Source organism: Manis javanica, chromosome 4 (assembly GCF_040802235.1).
Source record: "Manis javanica isolate MJ-LG chromosome 4, MJ_LKY, whole genome shotgun sequence".
In the NCBI taxonomy this organism is placed as follows: domain Eukaryota; kingdom Metazoa; phylum Chordata; class Mammalia; order Pholidota; family Manidae; genus Manis; species Manis javanica.
In genome coordinates, this window is record NC_133159.1 from 147611974 (window position 1) to 147633746 (window position 21773).

The following is a 21773-nucleotide window of genomic DNA, read 5'->3' on the forward strand; positions in this document are numbered from 1 at the left end:
CACTCTGCACAGGTTCTGGGCAGCCTTCATATGAACTGTATCTTCTGTCCTAGAACTCAGGGGCTTTGGGTTTCAGAACAAGAGTTCAGACTTGAGTCTCTTGGGGAAAGGGCAATCATGCCACAAAACAGGGAGAGGAGAGAAGAGAGGAGGGGCACCAACAGGGAAAGTGCCAACACATCACGCACACACAAGAGCTGTGGGCTCAGCAGTAATTTCCCTGAAGCCTCATTATTCCTCAGCTCTGTGGGTTGTGTGATGTGCACTCAACAGAGGAATGTGGTTCGGGAGTAAGACCTACTGTTCCACAGCAGTTTGCTCAGGGGAGGGGGAGGGAAAAACATAGCCAGGAGAGTGAGAGTGTATCCCCATTAAACAAACAAATAAAACCAAACAAAAACAAAACAAAAGCAGCCCCGAGCCACAGGGCACTTGCAGAATGTCACAACTGGACTCCGGTGCACAGAGCATGAGATATGGAGTCTACACCCCAGACTGAACCCAGCTTCTATTGCAGCCTAGCATTGGAAGTCTCACTTAACCAGTCAGCTTCCATTTACAATTTATGAAATTGTAAACTTTTGATTTACAAAACTGGGATAATTACACTTACTTCACAGGGCTACTGTGAGGGGCAGAAAAAATGATGGAATGAAAGACTGGAGCACTGGGCCTGGCATAGAGGTGATCAGTAATGTGGGGAGACAGACGTTTCTCAGTTTTCCTGCTCACATCACTATACCTTCAGGCTGTTTTATCTGTTTCCTGCTTTCCTCCCTGGTATCAGATTGTAAACACCCTGAGGGCAAGGATTGGATCTCATCCCCCTTTGTATCCAGCACAGACTTTCAATAAAGCTTTACCAAAGAGTGAATCATTTTACCTGAAGTTAGGAGCAAATCCAGCCCACCCAGATTTGCCTTCTGTCCATAATCCTGCACTTCTTCAATGGAATAAGATGGCAAGAGGTTGAGAAAAAGAGAAGTGGCAGACCATTTCTAAATCATCAAAACCAGATCTGTGGCCCCCGGCTTACTCGGAGGGGGCCAGTGACCACAGCGGGGGAGTATAACGGCCGAGGATGGCTTTTCCCACAAGGAACCACCAAGGTGGCCCCAGGGAGCTGTGGCTAAACCATCCTGGCATCATGAAAAACACTGTCCAGGATTTTTCTTTCTACACCTGAACATGTCAAGGGCGATATGAAAAAGAGAAATCTAAAAGCAGTGGTATAAGGTTTGTAAGCTGGTGCATTTTTTAACCTTATTTAAATGGAATCATACCTTTATGTCTGGCTTCTTTTGCTCAACATTTTTTTTTAATAGGCTTCATATTTTTAGAGTTTAAGGTTCACAGAAAAAAGGACCAGAAATTACAGAGACTTCCCCTACACTCCCTGCTCCCACACATGCAAAACCTCCTGCACCACCCCACTATCAAAATCCTGCAGAGTGGTACATATGTTACAATCAACACACCTATGCTATCACTCTGTGGGCAGTTGTGACTACTGTTGAGCTACCTAACTGTTCGCATGAGCCAGCCCCACACTGTCCCTGTACAACTGACAGGGCAGGGAATTTAGGGCATTTTACATGGAGTAAACTGTCCTCCCAAAGACAGGAGTGCATTTTTTTAATATCCCCACAATGGCAGAGCAGAGCAGAACACTGTGCAACTATGTGCCAACAATAACACAAGTTCATTTTCACTGAACACAGATACCTCCTCTCACCCTGGCAAAGAACTGCTCACTTTCCTGGGTACCAAGAAGACGTAAAACATATTTTTTGAGTTAAACAATGAAGGAATGAATGTCCAATTGACAGAGTCCAGCCATGACTACATCGGACAGTGGACATTAAAGACCATAATGTTTGTTGGTGCCTAGCACAGGGCCCAGGACCTAAGAGAGAGGCTCTGTGGACATTCACTGGGGCATCAGACAGCATGTGCTCTGCGGGCAGAATACTACCTGGTCTCTTTTCCATGGTTTGGCCGTGCAGTGGCTGGGTAACACTGGACATACTACTGACCTACCTAAGCCTCAGTTTCCTCATCCATAACACAGGGATTAAAATATGACTTATCTTTTAGAGATGCTGTGAAGAAGAAATAAAATAACATATGCCCAGAACACACAGTAAGTAGTCAGGAAATGCCGTGTGCTATTGTTTAATGGAAAGGTAAGCGTGTGTGTGTGTGTCTCAGGGGCAGGGGGAAGAAATGTGTCACAGGAGGGGACTATCATGAAAAGGGAAGAATGAGTGTAGCAGACAGGAGTGTCAGGAACTGCTCTTTGGGCTCAGGTTCCTGTCCTGGTCAAAGACCACAGGCCGTAGGAAACAAGTGGAAGAACAGCATTCTAGTGTAAGGCCCTCAGCTCTTCTCCTCAGAGCCCTCTCTCTACCCACCAAACTCCTCAGTACTTACATATTTCCAGCCCAGGGTGGTTTTGCAGTTTTCACAGTAAATGTCTGCAACCGCATGCAGTCCCGTTAGCAGCACGCGCTCCTCGGCAGGCCCGCAGCCCACATTAACTCTACGCCAGGGACACAGAGAGAGAACATGTGGTGAGTCCCATGTCCATCATCAGCTGTTCAAGCTGGGCGCCCAGCAAAAAATAACTGAGCACGGTTGCCTCAAGGGAAGCCAGCACTACAAAGAGCATCGTTTATAACCGAAAGCAATAACCACCCACAAAAAGGAGCCACGGGGAAACATCTCAGTTAAAATGAATTTAAGACCTGCAAGTTCTGATTCAGTGAGTCTATGAAAAGCCATCTTCATGGTTGAGACATTGCTTGGAATTTTCCTAATAATGCTTCTTATCTTGGGCTACTTAAGGGGATGAACTGACAGCCACAGGCACAGGTCCTTACAATCTGGATGCAGCCAAAGATGCCCAACGTGATGATGTCCAACACAGCGGCATGGTCTTGTCCTGATCACGAGGATGAGTGAGCCTGGGTATCAAATACACTATCCTCCTTCCCAGATCACGAACTATCTTAGGCTGGACACGCTAGACTTCCATTTTCACAGTCCATCAGGCTTTCCCAGGCAAGAGGCTATAAATTGACGTGAGTGATACTGAGGGCCAGGCTGGCCATGGCTGCAGTGGAAGACGGAGATTCCACTACCCGGGCCTGTCCTCCAGCCTGAGCTCCTGCTACAGATCACGGTGTCATTTGTTCACCTTTTCTCTTCCCCAGTGACACATCTCAGACCAGGTTATGAGGCCCAATGTTGAGGCTCTTTCAGAAGCACTTCAGCTCCTTCCCTATGAGACTACAGCCCTCTGCTGTGCCTACTTCAGGGAATGAATATATTATTTTTAGCCAAAGATGCTGTCCCCCAAGTGCCCCAAAGCCTCCTGGCTGCTAACTGCAGAGAGTAATGTTGCATAGGGTTTTTACTGTGGCAGAGAGAGCAGGGTCCATGGTTTAAGGGTTGCTCTTTCACCACCCCTCAAAATGTGCACCAGACAATGGATGTACATTCAGACACTCACACGGAGTTAAAGAGGTATGCTCGTCCTTGACTTCCTTGGAACAACTGAAATGCAAGAAAACAAATTCAAAGTTAGATACCCAGTTCACCCACCCATCTGGGAAACCAGCCCCAAATTACAATAACCATGACTTTCTAGGACTGACACAGCAAAAAGGGAGCACTGGTCCAGTTAACAGTCCAGCTGGCAAACAGCACGGTGGGATGGGGAAGGCAGAATAAACAGCCACAGAGCTCAGACCAGACCATTCTTGGCCTATTTCCTCTAGCCCAGGTGAGCAGATATAAAAAACCCAAACCCAACAATATCATTAAAAACTCCTTCCCTCCTGACATTGGCTGATATAAATAACCCACTTGGGATAATTAATCCCCATCAGCCTTTCCTCTACCCGCTTGATTTTAGCCGTCTGTGCTGGCCTCAGCTTCCCTCAAGTCGGAAACCAGTCAGAGCATCTATGCTTGCCCTCTTGGTCCAACTCTCCAGAAGACAGCATGGAATCCCCAATGCAAGAATAAACCACCAAACCCCTGCTTCTCACTTGTTTTGACTGATAGATCCCAATGGCCACGGCAGCTACAGTCCCCCTGAATGGGAGCACTAGAGCTCTGCTTGGGAGGTGTAAGCAACTCGGTCTCCAGATCAAAGGAATGCTGCTTAAGCAGCAAATTCCATTTCAACTAACAGCCTAAAGATGAGCTGCTTTCTTCCAGCTAGAGGGTGGCAATCAAGAGGAGAAGCAGGAGCTGGAGCTTACCATGCAGCTGGGTGTCTACTCCATTAACACAGGCCCTGTCCATGCTTTCCTCCTCTGGTTACACAGAAATGTCTGGCTGACATGAGCCGACCATGTTCTGCACTGCTGCCTGCATTTTTAATGTGGTCTGACAATCATACCCTGAATTAAACATCCCAGTCTGCTCTGAAAACCACTCTAACAAGGAAGCAAACAAGGGACTCTCCCCTGACCTCTGTTACACGATGACTGGAGAGATCCTGTGATGACTGGTTGGTTAATGAATGACCAGGAGTTGGGGAGAACCAGACAGGACACAGATCACTGTACACAAGACAGTCACTGTCCAAAGCACAGGGTTTTAGGGGTCTGTGCCACCAGCCAGGGAGAGAGGCAAAATTCTTGACTTGTAGAAAAACTGCTTTTGGAACAGCTAGTGTTGGTTGCTTCCGACATGCAAATGCTCCAGAATCCTTCACTCCTGGGCATGCTCACGCGCAGATGTTCCCCACTGCTGCTTGGACCTAAACTGGCTTTTCCCTTTGGCTTCTGGAGAACATAGGAGCACCCAGACTAGAACTGAGCATGAATATGCATGTCGCAGCCTCGAAACCTGGAAGCTGGAGGTCCGTGCCAAGTGTCTGGATGAGATGATGTCCCAGGATGCAGGCCGCAGACTCGGCCAGCCTGTTGGTTCAGCCTTGGAGCACCAGACACCAGCCCCAAGCACCGCCACGGGTGGCAAGAGCATCATGAACTGGCCCACCAGCCTCCGCGGTCTCTTCTCTTGTAGTTGCCCCACTGTGTCCTCTGCTCTCGTCAGGCTGAACTGCACGTGGTTTTTAGAACATGGCTTTCACCAACTTTGCCCAGACGTCCCCTCAGACGGGGAGGCCCTTCCACCCAACCAGTCCTGAGCCTCAACTCAGCTGCCTCCCTTTCGTCAGGGTTTCCCTGACCTCCCCAAGAAGAGGCACCTGTTGGCACTGTGTTCTGGACCCTCTTGTTGCCTGTCTGTTCCTTTTTCCTAGCACTTAGCATACTGGACTTACATTGCTTACTGTCTCATCTCTTGCTAGATGGGGAGCTCGCTGAAGGCATGGCCATGTCTCACTTACTCTCTCAATCCCCAACACAGAGCACGTAAACCTGGCATACAATAGGCACTTACTAAATAGTTATTCCACAAGTGCACCACCTCTGGTTTCCTTTCCCCTTAAATGGCTTTATTGATGTAAACTGACATATAATAAACTGTACATATTTAAAGTGTGCTACTTGATGAGTTTTGAGATCTCTACATACCTGTGAAACCCTCACCACAATCAAGATTATCAACTGTCACAACCAAGAAGTTTCCTCAGGCCCCTCCCTTCGTCACCCCCTTCCCACTCATCCACAGGCAGCCATTGCTTACTGTCACTACAGTTTCTATTTTCTGTAATTTTTTATAAATGGAATCATACAGGATGTAGTGCTTTTTGTCTGGTTTCTTTCACACAGCATGATTCTTCTGAGCTTCATCCATGTTGCTACATGTATTAGTAGTTCATGCCCTTTTTATTGCTGAGTCATATTCCATTCTGTGGATCTATTAGACCTTATTTTTGGTTTGATTTTAGTACTGGATTTCGACTAGTTGACCTACAAGTTCCCTTCCAGCTCCAAAATTATATTCTCTTATGATTCCATGGTCCTACATCACAGGTATCAGGAGCACCATCCTCTAAGAAACATCTGTCAGTATCTTCAAGTTCAACGCACAGAAGTAGGTGGCTATGAGAAAACAAATTCTAGAAGAAAGCAGACAGGAAAATGATAACGACATAACAGAGCATCAACATTTATAACAGGAAGACATCTATTTCTCAGACACTCAGCAGATCATCTCTCTCCTAGGCACAACTGGGAAAGCAGGGAGAGGGGCAAGCACTGTAAGACTTTTCAGGGCAGTGGTATCCCCTGAATGTATGTAAGACAATCCTCCAAGTACGGAGAAAATACAAGAAATTTATTTATTTTTACCTTTAAAGGAAAAAAAAGCTTCACTAAACAGTCTATGGACTGCCACTGGGATCTTCCCTGGGGTAGTGTGTCACTTGTGTACAGTCACCCAGGAGAACATCTGGGGCTGTGTGTGTGTGTGGCATGTGGGGGGGTGGCAGGGGGAGGTGACAGTAGTACCCTTCTTCTGCCTTTACTTTCAATGTAGGCTGAACACTGTTGTTTCTGTGCTCTAATACGTCAATAATGGAGCTGATCTCATAAAAACAGGATCTTTAAATAGGAAGATCCTTGCCATTTTTTTTATAATGGTCTAGAGTACCACAAAGAGGCCCATTACATCAAAGCACTTAACAATGTAAAGATAAATTATACATTTTTATTTTACAAAAAGAGGAGCATTCCAAACTAGCTGGTCTTTGTGGTAAAAAGTAGCTGGGATAATATGCTACTTTGCAATATTTTCCAAAAAATAAACACACTAAATCTGTCCTTTCAAAGTAAAAGGTGCCATTTTAACAGAGAATGGGAATGTAACTCCTTTTCAAAAGGAACTTGTGTTATGGAAAGAACTCATATTTGGCAATGTTTTCATTTTATATAATCTTTGTGGTTTAAAAGTGATATCCTTGTGGAAAAATTAATTCAAGATGGATGATATTTAGAAGAAAGTACAGGAGAAAAATCTTTAGGACTTTGTGTTAGAAAAGATTTCTTGGATACTACACCAAAAACACAATTTTTAAAAGAAAAAAACTGCTAAACTGGACTTCATGAAAATTTTAACTTTTGCTCTGAAAAAGACACTGTTAAGAGAATGAAAAGATAAGCCACAGACTGGGAGAAGATGTCTGCAAATAACTTATTTGACAAAGGACTTGTATATTAAATAGATAAAGAACTCTCAAAACTCAACAAGAAGAAAAAATGTTTTAAATGGGCAACAGATTTGAACAGACTTCATCGAAGATAAACAGATGCAAGATAGGCACATGAAAAGACATTTGACATCACTAGTCATTACGGGAAATCCAAATTAAAAACAGAATGAGGTATCACTGCACATGTAGGAGAATGGCTAAAATTTTCTTTTTAACAGATAAAACCAACTGCTATCAAGAACGTGTAGCAACTGGGACTCTTAACAGCACAGCACTTTGAACAAGAACGAGTTTGGCAGTTTCATTTACCCAAGTGAAATGAAAACCTATGTTCACATAAAACCTGTATGAGAATGTTTTTAGCAGCTTTATTCATAATTGTCCAAAACTGGAAACAACCTAAATGTCCCTCAACTGGTGAATGGATAGACAACTGATATATCCATGTAACAGTACTCTGTCATACAAAGGGATAAACAATTAATACACTTAACAACATGGATGAATTGGACATGCACTAGGTTAAGAATAAAGATCAGCGGCTGCCAAGGTCATGGGTAAGAAGGGAGCTCAAATACAGAGGGAACTGTTCTGTTTTCTTGATCATGGGGGCGGTTACAAGACTATGTGTTTGTCAGAACTCTTAGGGTTATCTGCCAAAGAGTGAATCTTACCATGTACAATCACAAATAAATATTTAAAAAGCCAACAAAAGTTTCAAAATACTAAGCCATCTCTGAAAATCTCATATATCTCCACACTGTACTGCTATATTTGTACAATTTTAGGAATTGTAAAAGAATTTCCTAATCTGTTTAAAAGCATTCCAAACAATGAATTTCAGAGGGGTTTGAAGCCTTGTTAAATTAAAAACACTTCTCTGAAAGTTTGCAAGAGCGCCTGTGAAGTTCAGCATATACCTGGAAATCGGGAAGCAGATAAGCTGGAAAACAGGATTCATGATTTTCATAAGCACAAAGATGCTAATGTTCCATTTGAATCTACCTTTCTTTGTGAGGAGCTCTGCCAGCAAGAGACACTATTGAAATGAAGTACTAAAATACATACTCCTAGGACATACTTGGAATTACTGTACCGGAAAGTGATAAGCCAAGATTTTTTTCAAAAAGAACATATTTAATCACATATATACCTTGGATAAAATAAGATTAAAAACAAATTTATAATTGTTTTTTCTTCCATCCTTTAAAATTATATAAATCATTTAAAATTTTTGATATGTGTTTATAATGTACATAGTACACAGAAGTACACATATACCACTTTGAGGTAAGTAGACACACATTAGGAGTATATCCTCAAACATTTTCCTGCCACAGGTGTGTGATTTCAAGAGCTTGGAGCCACTGCTCTGGGGGTTCCAGTCCACTTCAGGGCAGGGCCTAACAGTCACTTTCTCTAGCCTCACAGATCAGAATTCCTAGAGAGCAGGGGTGGAGAAGGACGCAGGGCAGAGAAGAGAAGTGCCAGCCAGGCCCAGAGGTGCCGCGCAGGGCCTCTACGGTTCTTCCAGGCCTGTTCCGCGAGAGGGTGCTGGCAGAGGCCCACACCCGGGTAAGGGCCGTCTCGGTGCCAGTATCTCCAGGTACCTCCTGAGCAGCAGTGTCTGCAGACCCGTTTCCTCAGCCTGGCACTCAGGACCAGCTGAATTTCCTGGGGCTGAACTCTGGAAGCTCTTCCACTATGGCTTTCACGCTGGGCCCCTGCCAAGTTGACATCTATGATGGGAAAAACAGCCAGGGAGAACAAGAGGCGTCTTGCAAATAGAGACAAGAATAGCCCCGGCTGGGTCACTGCATCCTGTGAGGCGCAGCCCAGCCTGGCGCAACCAGGCACAGCCTGGCACTCCCTTGAGTGAGGGTGGTACTGAAGGTGGGGAGGCTAAAAGGAAGTTAAGGAAGCAATTAGAATGAAGCAAGTAGAATTTCAGACCAGGAGATCCCAAACAGACTGTCAGACATATTTGTTTGCTGTCATTACTGCCAGGCAACAAGGCGGCTCTTCTCCACGTTGTGTACCAAACAACACTGGTGTTCAGGACTCCACTGATAGGGTTTCTGTTTTCCATTTTTACATTAAACACTTTTCTTCTGTCCTCCAAAGTAATGGTTCCAGGCCCAGCCCTTCTGGACAGCTCAAAGGAACAGAAAGCGCTTTGAGTTTCCTGTTTAATATCCCAAACCATGGATTTCTGGCCCCTTTCAAAGGATGGAAGGCAGCAATTCCTTTTAAAAGTAGGAGAACCATTGAGAAATGAATACTTTTGTGAGGTGGTGACAACAGAGCAAACATGTGGGCTGCTTCCCTCCACAACAGGCGCAGGTCTGCACCCAGGAGCCCTGTTGCTGGAAGGGGCTCGGGCAAGAAGTCCAAGCATGAAGCAAAGCCTCTGGAATTGAGACCCCCTCCTACCCCACTAGAAAGTCAACCGTTACCAGCAGAACGTTTGCTGAGGAGGTGCATGGAGGGGTGAGAGAAGGGAGTGTGCCCGGGGCCGCCCAGCTCCACTGTCTGGGAGCTGGACGCGTGTCTGCGTATGTCAGGACGACCTAGTCTTGGCATCAGAAATGCAGGATCAAACTTCAATTTACTAACTACTGATTTGGGGGGAATTATTTAGCCTCAGCTTCCACATCTTTTATACCTGTAGATGGAAACCATGACTATTTCATAGAGTTGTTGAGAATGATAAATAAAACAAGGTAAATAAAGTCCAGAGTAAAAAAAAAAGACCATTTCCTCTTCCTTCTCTGGCCTTTTCAGGAGCCTGGGGAAGAGAGATGAAAATGTTGATTCTAACCTACTTGGTTCTTCAAAATTCCTTCCCTTGGCAGCCTTGGTTTCCCCTTTTCTCTACTATTAGGACAAGAGGCAAGTCTTCCACTCTTTGCAACTCAATCTCCAGAAAAATGGAGGAATGGAACTGAAACCCCCCAGGATCCTTTTCAGTTATATTATTCTGTGAATCTTTTAAAGCGCTTGCTTCTCCAGCCTGTCATCTATAGGCACATGTTGGTCACTTCCAAGAGTGACGGGCTTCCAAGAGGCTGACTGCCAGTGTTGAGTCCCGGCTTTACCATATACGAGCTATGTCATTAACATGAGCAAGCCAGTTAACTCCTCTGAGACTCAATTTTCTAATCTGCAAAGTGGGCACAATAAAATAGTATTCACACTCACACCAGCTTTGTTTGAGAAATAAATGAGATACTGTACATGAAATAAAGTGCTTCATAAACTTCAAGGCATTATATATATTTTGTTGTTAGAATTTGTTTTTATCATATAGCTATAAAAGAACTTAGTGGGACAAACATGAGGTCAAATTTTTTTTAAATGAAATTTAATTTGCATTACCATAAAAGTCTTCCTTTTTTTTATATAGTGTACTTCACGATCTTTGGTGGCTTTTGATAAAGTCACAGGGTATACAACCATCACCCTATCTAATTCCAGAACATGTGCACATACAAAAAGAAACCCCACATCATATACCAGTCACCTTCCGTTTCTGCTCTCCCTAGCCCCTAGCAACCACACATCTACTTCAAGGCACTATATACCATCTCAGTGAGACGCTAGCAGAAGTGTCAGGTAGAGACCCAAAGAGGGGATAGTAAAACCCCTACCCTTGGGGTGCTGGCTAAACACCCCCACCTGACACATCTGATGTTCTGCTGGGAGGGTCAGGTCAGCCCTTTTGTCTTCCTCCTTATTTTCTTCATCTATAGTTATGCCTGGTGGAGTTTCCTATTTAGAGTCAAATAAGCCACAGGTTTCATTCCGAAAAGTCGAAACGCAAGTAAAACAGGACTGGATCCTTTTAGATTTAGACCTTGAGGAAGGTTATGAAGAAAGTGGGAAGGGTGATAACAAAGAACAATGAAAATGATGAAAACTTCCAGAATAGAACCTGAGTGCAACTTGAAGAAACTGAATATTTGACTAAGCGGAATGAAAATCACAAGGGTTTCTTCCATCTTCTCTGCAATAAGTGGTGGACTTAGATAGAAATAGGAAGGACTTGGGTTAATTATAAGGGAAGAATTTCCAGACTCTGTACAACTGCCACACTAGGACACAGGTCATCAGGAAAGACAAGGAAAGAACGGTCATTGGTATGTGTTTTTGGTTTAGGAGAGCTTTCACTTACATGCCTAGAAATTCTGAGATGGGTAAAAAACCATGTGTGCTGCCTAGGGGCCGAAGCATGGCCTCCCAGAGCCCTCCTCCCCTGGCTTTGAGCTTTGGAAGGTCTCAATTCACCCTCACATTCCCTAAACAGATGGAGGGAGGGGAGGGGAAGGGACTGGCTCTAGAGGAGGAAATATCTGCTGTGTGGAGTCATGAAATTCCAAAGGCATGGGAGCAGACATGATGCAAACGATACTAGGAACAGAGCGGCAGAAACAAAAGGTGGTAAGGGGCCTGAGTGCTATGTTTTGCTGCTGAAAGGGAGAGAGTCTGGGGTCTAAGTCATTTAATGATCAGACCTTCAAATTCCCTTCCTGGTGATGAACATGAAATGGGTTGCTTTCAGGGATGGACCTAGATAGACGTGGAAAGGAATGGAGAAGGCTCCTGCAGGTGCATCCCTCACCCTGTCCTGCCTGCCTGACGCTCAGCAGGAAGGATGCAGGCTGGGCGAGGTCTCGGGTCCAGCCCTCAGCTGCGTAGGCTTGGCCAAGGCACCTCATCTTCCTGAGCCTCGGAGTCCCATCCACAAAAGGGAGAAACATGATGCCTACCCCACTTGGCCTTATCCCAAAGGATGCTGTGAGTCCGGTGAGTGCCTATAAATAAAGCACGGTGCCTGGCTCATAAAAAGCATTTAATGCAGGTTTATTTCCTTGTGTAACACCACAGGCTTTCAAGATTTAAAATGGGAGCTGCATGACTAGTCTGGGTGGGCTGGATGGTCTTACCAGAGCTTCCCCAGACTCTCTTCCAAAGCCCCCTACGGCTACAGACCCCCAGCTCCTCTCGCAGCTGTCCTAAGGGCCTCAGCTGTGGCTTGGGGCCGTGTGGTTGTTCTCTGCTGAATCAAGAGCAGGTAAGGCTCTCTACTCTGTGGCAAAGGGTCAGGACAGTAGATGCCAATGTAAACATGCAGCCAGTGGAAAAACAGATGCTGCCAGCTTTCAACATCCTGCATTCCCTCCTTGCTCTCCATAGAGGAGGCATGGAAAACAGTGGATTCTCCAGAAGGATAAAGACCAGGGGATTCTCATAATAAGACAACCCTTATTCTCTACAAAAGAAAGCCTGACACGTCATCCTCACTATGTCTGCTCAGAGACTAGCTTCTGAGTTGGAGACTAGAGTGCTGGAATCAGGATGTAATGGCAGGCAGTCGTGTACAGTTGGGACCTCTGCAATTCAGTTCAAATATAAACTAAAACTTTCATGGGGCTGAGTTATTGGAGCTCAAATTTCTCTCAAAACCATTAGGCCTTCCTTGGAAAACAATTCACTATGAGCTGCTGAAATTAAAAAAGATAATGCAAGTTAATATACTTAGGAAGGACAAATAGCAATTTTCTTGGATTTATGTTTCAATGTACACTTCTATTTTCAGAGCCAGCTGGGCATTGGCCAATGAAAATGTCCTTACCCTATGTCGCTATCTGTGACGCCAGTGGACGAAACCTACAAATTCTCAAGGCAAGTCTTTCCCTGCAACCAATCCAGGAAAAAGCCAGAAAAGGCTTCCCTCCAAGACTGAAGCCACACGCTGTGGAAGGGACACTTTTAACATACTTTCTAATAAGCAATCACTACAGTGAAATTGGAGGGTTTATAGATGAGATTGAAGTGACTCATTAAATTGGAAATTGTGAAATAACAGTGATGGCAGCTTTTTCATAGTGCTTACTATATATATGCCAGGCAAGATTCAAATTTTTTTATATAAAGCAAGTAATGTGGTCTTCCTTCAATCATCTAAGGAGGTAGGTACAATTATCATCCCATTTACACTTATATTCCATTTTACAGATAAGAAAGATAAGGCAAGGAGAGCTGAAGACATATACCCTAGGTCAAACCACCAAAACATGACAGAGACCCAGGTAGTCTGACTTCAAAGTCTTCCAAGTCAAATGAAGACAAGGTAACAAGGGTGCTGTCCAATCCAGGCAAAAGCCAGAAAAGGCTTCCCTCCAAGACTGAAGCCACATGCTATGGAAGGGACCACTTTTTAACTTATTTTCTAGCAAGCAATCATTACAGTGAAACTGGAGTGAAAAGAAGCCTTACAGAATTAGATACATACACAGGACATGAGAATGTACTAAACACCTTCACATACATTAACTGATTCAACCTCGAAAACAACAGAGGAGGGAACTGAAGCCCAGGGCTGTATGAGTGAACTTCTGCAATTTCACGTATCTTGTAAGTCAAGGTCAGAACTTAAACCTATGGCTTTTGACTCCAAATCCCTAGATTTTTCTAGAGTGTGTACACTTGGAAAACCTGTCTCTGTTGATAAAAAAGGATGGATCAAGCTGTCAGAACTGATGAAATCTCAGGCTATTCAACTTCCTCTGCACCAATTCCATATTTACTTAGCAACTGCCTAAATTTAATTCTCTCACTCAAGGTTTACCTTCAATGAAGGTAACACACAGTCCGTCCAAGTTTTCAAGATTATCTGTTTCACTGTAAATGAATTAGAATTCTGGTCTACCAATCAGCTTCCTATGAGTTGTGTTAGGGTGAAATCACTTCACCATAGCCTGGTGAGAATAGATAGAATTAAATCTGTAAACCTACTGCAGTTTGGGTATAGCAGAGGATCTCAAAACAGAACAAAATATACATAGGACTTTATCCAGTGTTGATTTCATAGACCAGTGGACTTGAAGGAGCCCCAAAGGTTGACTGTTCACCTGATACATGGCTCTTGTCCACAATTCTACCAAACCTCTGCTTAAATACTTCCAGGACAAGGAACTCACTATCTACCAAAGAAGCCCATCCTTCTGGCAGTCACTCTGACAAGTACCAAAATTCCTCATACGAGCTGAACTCATTCTCCTGAGAGTTCTCTGAATCCTTCATATATCCTTTGGCACCAAGTAACTCTTCATGTTCTCTCGTCTAGATCAAGGTTTCCTTCTGTAGGCTAACCTTCTCCCAGTTTAGCAGCTTTACTAGAAGAATTATGGATTCAAATCTGAGTTCTGGCATTTTCTCTACTATGTATTCTTGGTTATGTTCAGACTCTCTGTGTCTCAAGCTCTTTATCTGCCCAATGGGATAACATCCACCTCACGGAGAGTAGAGTGCCTGGAAGACAATGAGTCCTCAGTGAATGGTGGCATTCTTCCTTGTTCCTTCAAATTCTGTGTGGCATGGCTTTACCTTCACCAAATTTACCACTACCTCCTAAGCCTGATTTTTCATTTCAGACTAGGTGTTCTCTAAACACTTTCCTCTCCTAGAACTACTAATCAAAGCACAAGGCCTTACTTAAACCATTGGACTTCAGTTGCACAAACCACCTAAAGTAGGTCTTGGTTAATGTGTTCTTCCCTGCTGTGGCCGTCGTCCAGCATTAGACTGGTCTCCAGTGGGCATATACATCTACATTTCACCTCTGCGTTTATATACCTCCAGGGATTGGTTTAGGAGTAGAGTTATAAGAAATAGTTATTAAGGAAGAGACAATATTCCTTAAACGGGTGATGGTAGGGCTTGAAGAAATAACAACCAAAGGGCTCTTATGAAAGAGACATGCACATAGAAGTGTTAGCTTTGAGCCCAGGGTGCTTGCCAAATGCTGGGCACTGGTGATTCTCCACATTCCCTATAGAAAGAGAACATGGATGGGTCAGAATAACCAGACTCCCGGCCCTGCCAGGCAAGACTAGATCATCTGCCTCTAACTAGCGATCTGTCCTTGGCAGTTGCATCATGTGTGAGATGAGGGAGTTGAGTAAGTTCTCCTACAAGGGTGAACCTTCTGTAAGTCCATATTCTCAAGAGAGTAGATGCCTTGCACAATAAGTGAACATCTCTGACTCAGAGTTAGACCTTTTCTCTCAAGTTCTTAAACTTCTTGTTTATCTTCATAAAAGGTATTTTCTCATCAGCTGACCTATCTTATTTGATAATTCCTCAGTTAAGACTCTCATCCTCAAGAGATAGAGGCTTAAATCCCTTTCACATATTCTGGTGCTCAACCTCCTTCAGTGGCCAAGATAGAAACCTCAGGCACATAGTGAAGTATCAGGAATCAGACAGTCATCTTCCATACAAAAGAGTTTTGTGTCCAGCTAAAATAGTCTATGATATTTAAAAAATAAGGGGGTAATCTCAATGTCCAATAATAAGGATATAGTCCTAGGAGGAATACTGTGCCTCCATAATTTTAAATCAAGAAGTATTCAGTGAGCAGCTGTGTCCCTGACCTTGGTAGGCACCATGGAATACGCAGTAAGCCAGTTCTGCCCTGAAGAAGCTTACAATCTAGCCAACTAGAAATGGGACTAAAACACAAAAAAGTATGTATAAAACAATATATATCACTGTAAAACATTAAGGGTGTTAAAGAAGGTTTGAGGACATGGATGGGACTAAAGAGGATGAGAACATTCTAGGTGGGCATGTATCAGCAGAGGCTTCCCTTGGAGAGGTCTTAGTACTGCCTGTCCACATGTCCATATCTTTCCTAGGGAAGGAAAATAACACCAAGAGAAGTATACAGCAGTCCCTAGATGTCTGCAACATATAATATGAAAAACATCACTATTTTCTATCTTCCACAGTTTGATATCATCTGAGAGCACTGTCTCAAGTATTGATATGTGTTTTATAAGAGAGGAAAGACAACAGCCAATGGGGGTGGGGCCACCTCTAGAAGCCTAATCTCATGAAGCCCCATGCCTCTCTTTAGGGAACCCACTTTGTTCTGAAGTATAAACATTGTCTATTCTGCACACATCTAGTAGAGGGCATTCTTACCACTCCCCAATCCACTAATCTCCCTTCTTGATGGGGGTGGAGAGGATGTAGGATCCTTAACAGTACCAGGCAGCAAATCTGAAAGCAGAATTTGTTAGTTTTTAAACAAGGACCAGCCAGTTGGACCACAGAGTGAGTGTTTCCATGCAAATTTCAGCACTTTCAAGTTGCTCCATAAACTGAACCCAGCCAGGATAGCAAGCCTTGTTTTTTGCAGCCAGCTCTTTGATTAGGTCTAGAAAGGGACTCAATTAGCATCATGGAAACACAGAGCAGATTTCAGAAAGGAAAGGTCAGCTGTAAGCACTAGCATTTGCTATCAGCCATCTGCCAAGCAGGAAATGCTACTCAGATCTATTTTTAATCATCTTCCCTAGGCAAGGGCTCCTGGGAGAATGCAGAGGCCAGGCTTATTCCAAGATACACTTAATTGCTACCTTTCTGTCCACATTTTTAAACAGTCTCTGGATGCTCAAGACCAACTTATACACAGAGGCCCAAGTTTAGAGTTCTGTCACTCTGGTACCTACCTGCAGGGTTACCTTTGGAGAGCATGGATGGGGTTCCTTTTCTTGAAGGAATAACCTGAGACTGTTTGGAATATCGACTCATTCCACATAACATAATAATCCCTATAACCAGGTTCCAGGTGATTGTTCGGGTCGCACGTGACAGACAGAGAGGAGAAGGTACGGGTACTGAGTCCCGGCGGATGTGCTCATTCCCCAAAGCAGTGAGCCTGCTGGAGCTAACTGTGCAGACTTGCTAGTCACTCCTATTTTTATTTAAAGTGCAGCTATCACTGCTGAAAGGTAACTTAAACCCAGTTTGTCTGGCAGTACATCATTTGCTACTCAAGCTATGGGCTGGCTGAGAGCAGAAGGTTTCACCCCAATTCCCGGGGACCCAGCCTGTGCTGCGGCCGCTCCATCCAGGCATAGGAACATTTTGTCCACTGGCTTCTTTCCCCTACCGACTAGCAGCAGCACTCGTGTCTCCATTCCACCCAGCCCAAGGAATGAAACATCTCTGCGAGGTCTGGACGGGGAGTCTGGCACGGCCACGGCAGATTGTGCAGGAACAGGCCCTGGCTCGGGAGCCCTTGCATTCTCCCAGCCCACACACTGAACACAGTTTCCTTGTCTCTTGACACAAACTTTTAGCCTCCAATTTCCACCCTAAGGTAAAGCCTAAGCACATGTACAATTGTGCCTTAGCCGAGTCAAGCTCCAGCTGCCAATAACGGACTGGGGCCAGGCAGCTAGCCATCACTCCGCGCCTGTCCACCCAACAGTACTGCGGAGCTGCAGGACCCACTGGACCCCACGACAAGGCGGCAAAGGGGTCTGCCCCAGGTTCTTCCCACCTCTCCGCCCTCCCTTTTCCCCACTCTGGGGAGCTTATGTGTCAGTGCGCAGCCTATGGGAAGCTAAGCCAAAAGGGCACCTTGGCTGTGGAATCTTTGCCTGAGGATGGGAAATAAGAGACTGGGTATTTGGGGCAAGTTAACACCAGTAGGAGCCCAACCAGAGGGCCAGGGAGGAAGGAACTGAGTAGGCAGCCATGGGCTTCACGGGAGATCTAGCTCCCCCGGGGGGTGCTGACACCACCCCCCTCAGTGCCATGGAACTCTGCTCTACTGAGCTGGGGCACACATGTTCCTGGGGAAGAAAAAAAATAAAGGCCACTGCACAGGGTCACTCCCCCTGGCCCAGTTGGACCACAGACTAATTAGGCCTTCTGAGCCCCACTGACTCTTGAGCTCTTCTTTCTGGTTTCGGGAGCAAAGGGAGTTAATCAGTAAACAGCGCAGGACAGAACGGCTCCTCTCACCCTCCTCCACCCTTCCCTGGCTTGCCGCAGCTCTGCAAGTCAGACGATCTATTATATAAAAAAAAAGAGGCCATGGGATGCCATGTTTGGTCCAAGCACAAGACCCCCAAAACAGGGGGTTACCTGGAGATTTCAGAGCCTGGTAGACAGCCTAGACGGGACCAAGGGAGTGGGCTGGGCAGGGTCCCTCTGCTAATTCAGAGCAGGAAATGGGCCACGTGGTAGAGCGCCGAGGGGCGCAGACTGGGGGTCAGGCCTGAACTTCAGTTCTGGTTCTACTGCTTCCTCACTTTCTTCATCTGAAAGTGGGAACAACAGTAGTACCTCTCCCTGAGTCAGCAGGAGACAGAAGATGTGAGGCACGTAAGAAGTGCCCAGCACAGGGCTGGCGTTGGTAGGCGTCCAGGAAGGTGATGACTCTTGTTGCTGTTATCAGAAGAAGGCCTCCACAGACCTCGTCCCTTTTTCAAACAAATGTTAGTCAAAACCACCCTTTGGGCCTTAGGGAATGGAAAGGACTAGAAGGTAGACAGTGGACAGTAGGGGCATAGTGTGTAGCTATATTCAAAACACCAAGAACGCTGGGCCTAGGGTGAGGCAAGCCAGAAAGCTAGGGCACAACATGGAAGCAGGCAGTCACTCTGGAGCTGCCCCTGCACTGGCGCGGCCCTGAGTGGATGCCTCCTTCAACCTTGTGCCCTGGGTGACTTCCTTCCTCCCTCTGGTCAGGGCCCTGACTCCCAGTCACAGTCAGACCTACAGAACATGAATCTCTGGAAGCAGCTCTTGGCGATCAACCATATGACCCCAGGTTTTGATGATGTGCTCTCAGATTTGGGGATCAGTGCCCACAAACCCCATTTTCTAATGTCAGTTTCAGCTACTTCCAGGCAGGTCCTTAAACACACAAAGACTGCAGAAGCCACTTACTGACCTTCCCTTTGCCCTGTCCCAAACCCCATGGCTACACCAAAAGCCATCTGAATTCTACAACTCAGTTCTCTCTTTCAGTAGAATAACTCATAAATGTGGGGTTGCAATTGCCAGCTTATGATGACTGAGTGAGCCCCAGAAGCCAGGAGGGTCGTGCAGGAGGGAGCACCTGGTCCTGCCAGCCGGGGAACCAAGGCCCTCGGGAACTCTGAACGGTCCTCTTCTCGGACACACGCGTGCTTGGTACTTGCCAGCGACCCATCTTCTGGTTGCTATTTAGCTGAAGGCATCACCAGGGAGGCAGTAAGTCGGGTTATTAATTATAGCCACTAGCTTAATTTTTGGTGCTTATTAACTTTATACAACATTTGTGTTCACACACAACTCGTGGATATATGATTTATAGGAGCTGGAAAGGAGTTGATTTTTCTAAAATAGGCCATGTTATACTATTCCAGCCCAATCTCAATCACACTCTATCACTCCCTTGCTTAAAACTTTTAAGTGGCCCCCTACAGCATGCAGGGCTGAGTCTGAACTCCTTCAGGGGGCCTTCTGGGCCTGTGTGATCCGCTCCTGCTGACCTCCCACACACCCTCCCCCTGTCTTACCTGTGGGTCCCTAGGCTTAACCTTCTCTAGAAGGTTTCTCTGCCTCTGCTTCAGAAGGGACTCCCCTGTCTTGTTCACTTAGTAAAGACTCATCCCACCCTCTTTGCTCCCATAGCACCTGGAACTATCACCTACTCAAAGCCTGGTTTCACTACATCTTATAATAATTACCTGTTTGTCTTCCCCACTAGATCATAAGCTACTTAAGAGCAAGAATGTTGTATCTATTTCTGTATCCCCAGCGCCTCATGCAGTAGTAGTCACTATATGTTGGTCAGAGAGGTTATGGGACTTATCCAACAGTGCACCAAATAGTGGAAGAGCCAGGCCCAGAGCAGAGGAGGCCTGATCCTTCGTTTAGGACTTTTAAAGTGGTGCCACTGACTCTCCATCCACAGGCCCCCACACTGTAATGAGACAGTAAGAAAGTATGCACTATCTGGCTTGGTCATCTTCTAACCTTTGGTGGGTGCTAAATGGCTGAGTCTGAAATGTGGCCTATGCAGTGGAATTCTCTATGCAGCTAACTGACACCAGAGTGCCAAGCAGACCTTGTTAATAAGTACAATGCGCCGACTCCTACACTCTCCATACCAAATGGAACCACCATGTTGATGTGGGCTTCCTCCTGAAACCACAGGAACCCTTTTCTCCAACACTCGTTTCACAATAGTCATTCCAAATGTATAGCTCGAGGGTGCAGCAAATTATGAACAAAGGCCAAACTGGGCCTCTTACCTGTTTTGTAAATAAAGTTTTACTGGAACAGAGCCATGTTCATTTGTTTATGTATTCTCTATGGCTGCCAAGTCAAGCGGTTGTGACAATGTGCCCAGCAAAGCCTACAATATTTACCATCTGGCCTTCACAAAAAATTCTGCTCAGCCCTGATCTAGCTACAGGAACAGGGGATGAAGACTCCGAACAACCCTACCTTCTACCAAGAGATTGGCTGCCCCCACTTTGGAAGTTAGTGGACCAACTGGCTTTTGCATGATGTCATTTCTTCTTTTAGCACTGCACATAGGCCTGGGGTCCAGGAGGAGACTTTGCCTGACAAAGACACCCTGGAACCGGCAACACTGAGCACATGTGCCTGGCAGGTAAGGGTGCTTGTGAAATGTTTACTGAACAAACAAATGAAGACATGGGATGTCAGCCTGTCTGTGCCCTGAACAAAAATCCATCCTCCCTCCTGTCAGTTTCAAGGTGACTAGTCACACAGGTGCCTGGCAGCAGCCTCCTGACCTAGATTTGTCAGACCTTATCTTATCGGCTTTCCTTCCTTGTATATTTACCCAGCACCTGCCCCCACAGTGCCTGGGGCAGACCAGCCTGTTGTTTTTAGAGAGAAGGAGACAGACAGGGAGGAGCTTTCCTCCCCCACAGATATATTTTGCTGTTTTTCTTTCTCCTGCTGAGGGAAGATCAAGAAATATGGGGACTTGGAAACCAAGGAGCTCCAGGAAGTGTAGTTTCTCTCACTTCCTCCCTCCTTGGGTTTCCTCAGTGAGGTTGTCTGGGATGATCTTCAAAGGCCTGCTCAGAGCCCTACTTGTCATCTGGAACATTCTGCCTCCAAAGGGAAGGGGCCAGCTGAGGGCGAAGTCGGGCAGCTTTCAGCAGTAAACAAAGCAGCCACCACCTAATAGTGAGAGGTCTGGTTCTGAGAACAGACATTCCCCCAAAGACACATCAGGGACTGGCAGCTCTCATTCACTGGCCATCCCCAGCGACAGCAGCCTCGCTGATAGTTTTGTAGGCTCGGGGAGCTGGGCTGACACTGCAGGGACGGCAGGGGAAAAGCTGTCCACATTTGGGCATCTCACGAAAATCAGGCAAATTGGATGGAAATACTGGCTTCTCAGCTGCCCTAGACAAGCCTGGGGACAAAGAGCCCCACACTCCTACTGCCACCAGCTGCTCCTTCACACTGTGGGCTTTCCAGTAACCAAAGGGTACTGGGGACAAGCAGGGTGAAGGCAAGGCACACCGTTTGCCACTGTGTCCCCAATATCTGACTCGTAAGAGGAGCTCACTAATGTGGAACAAATGATGGGGCTCAATGCAGGAGGTTTCTCTCTGGGATCTTTTGTTTTAGCAAGGAAATAAATGCTTTGCTGTCCCCACATTTACCTGTTGGAGTTGTGGATACAGTGAATGTTCTTGGTGGGACCAGCCCAGATAGGAAGTAAAAGGGAGTTTCCTGGGCCCCCAAAGATGGATAATTTCCCTTTTGACAATCATAAATTGTCCCCTCAAAGATCCAG

General features: G+C 45.6%; 1 protein-coding gene across 3 annotated transcripts in view; it reads right to left on the minus strand.

Annotated features, from left to right (window-relative positions):
- YPEL2 (yippee like 2) overlaps window positions 1–21773 on the minus strand; it is a 111050-nt gene that overhangs the window by 61015 nt on the left and 28262 nt on the right. For all 3 annotated transcript variants that reach the window (XR_012130647.1, XR_012130648.1, XM_037004035.2), the window contains exons 3-4: window positions 3515–3558; window positions 2434–2542 (exon numbers count right to left, since the gene is read on the minus strand). Coding sequence is in view for 1 of the 3 variants with exons in the window: in XM_037004035.2 (XP_036859930.1) it covers window positions 2434–2542; window positions 3515–3558 (153 nt within the window). In the remaining 2 variants the exon portion in view is untranslated. The remainder of the gene's footprint in view (window positions 1–2433; window positions 2543–3514; window positions 3559–21773) is intronic.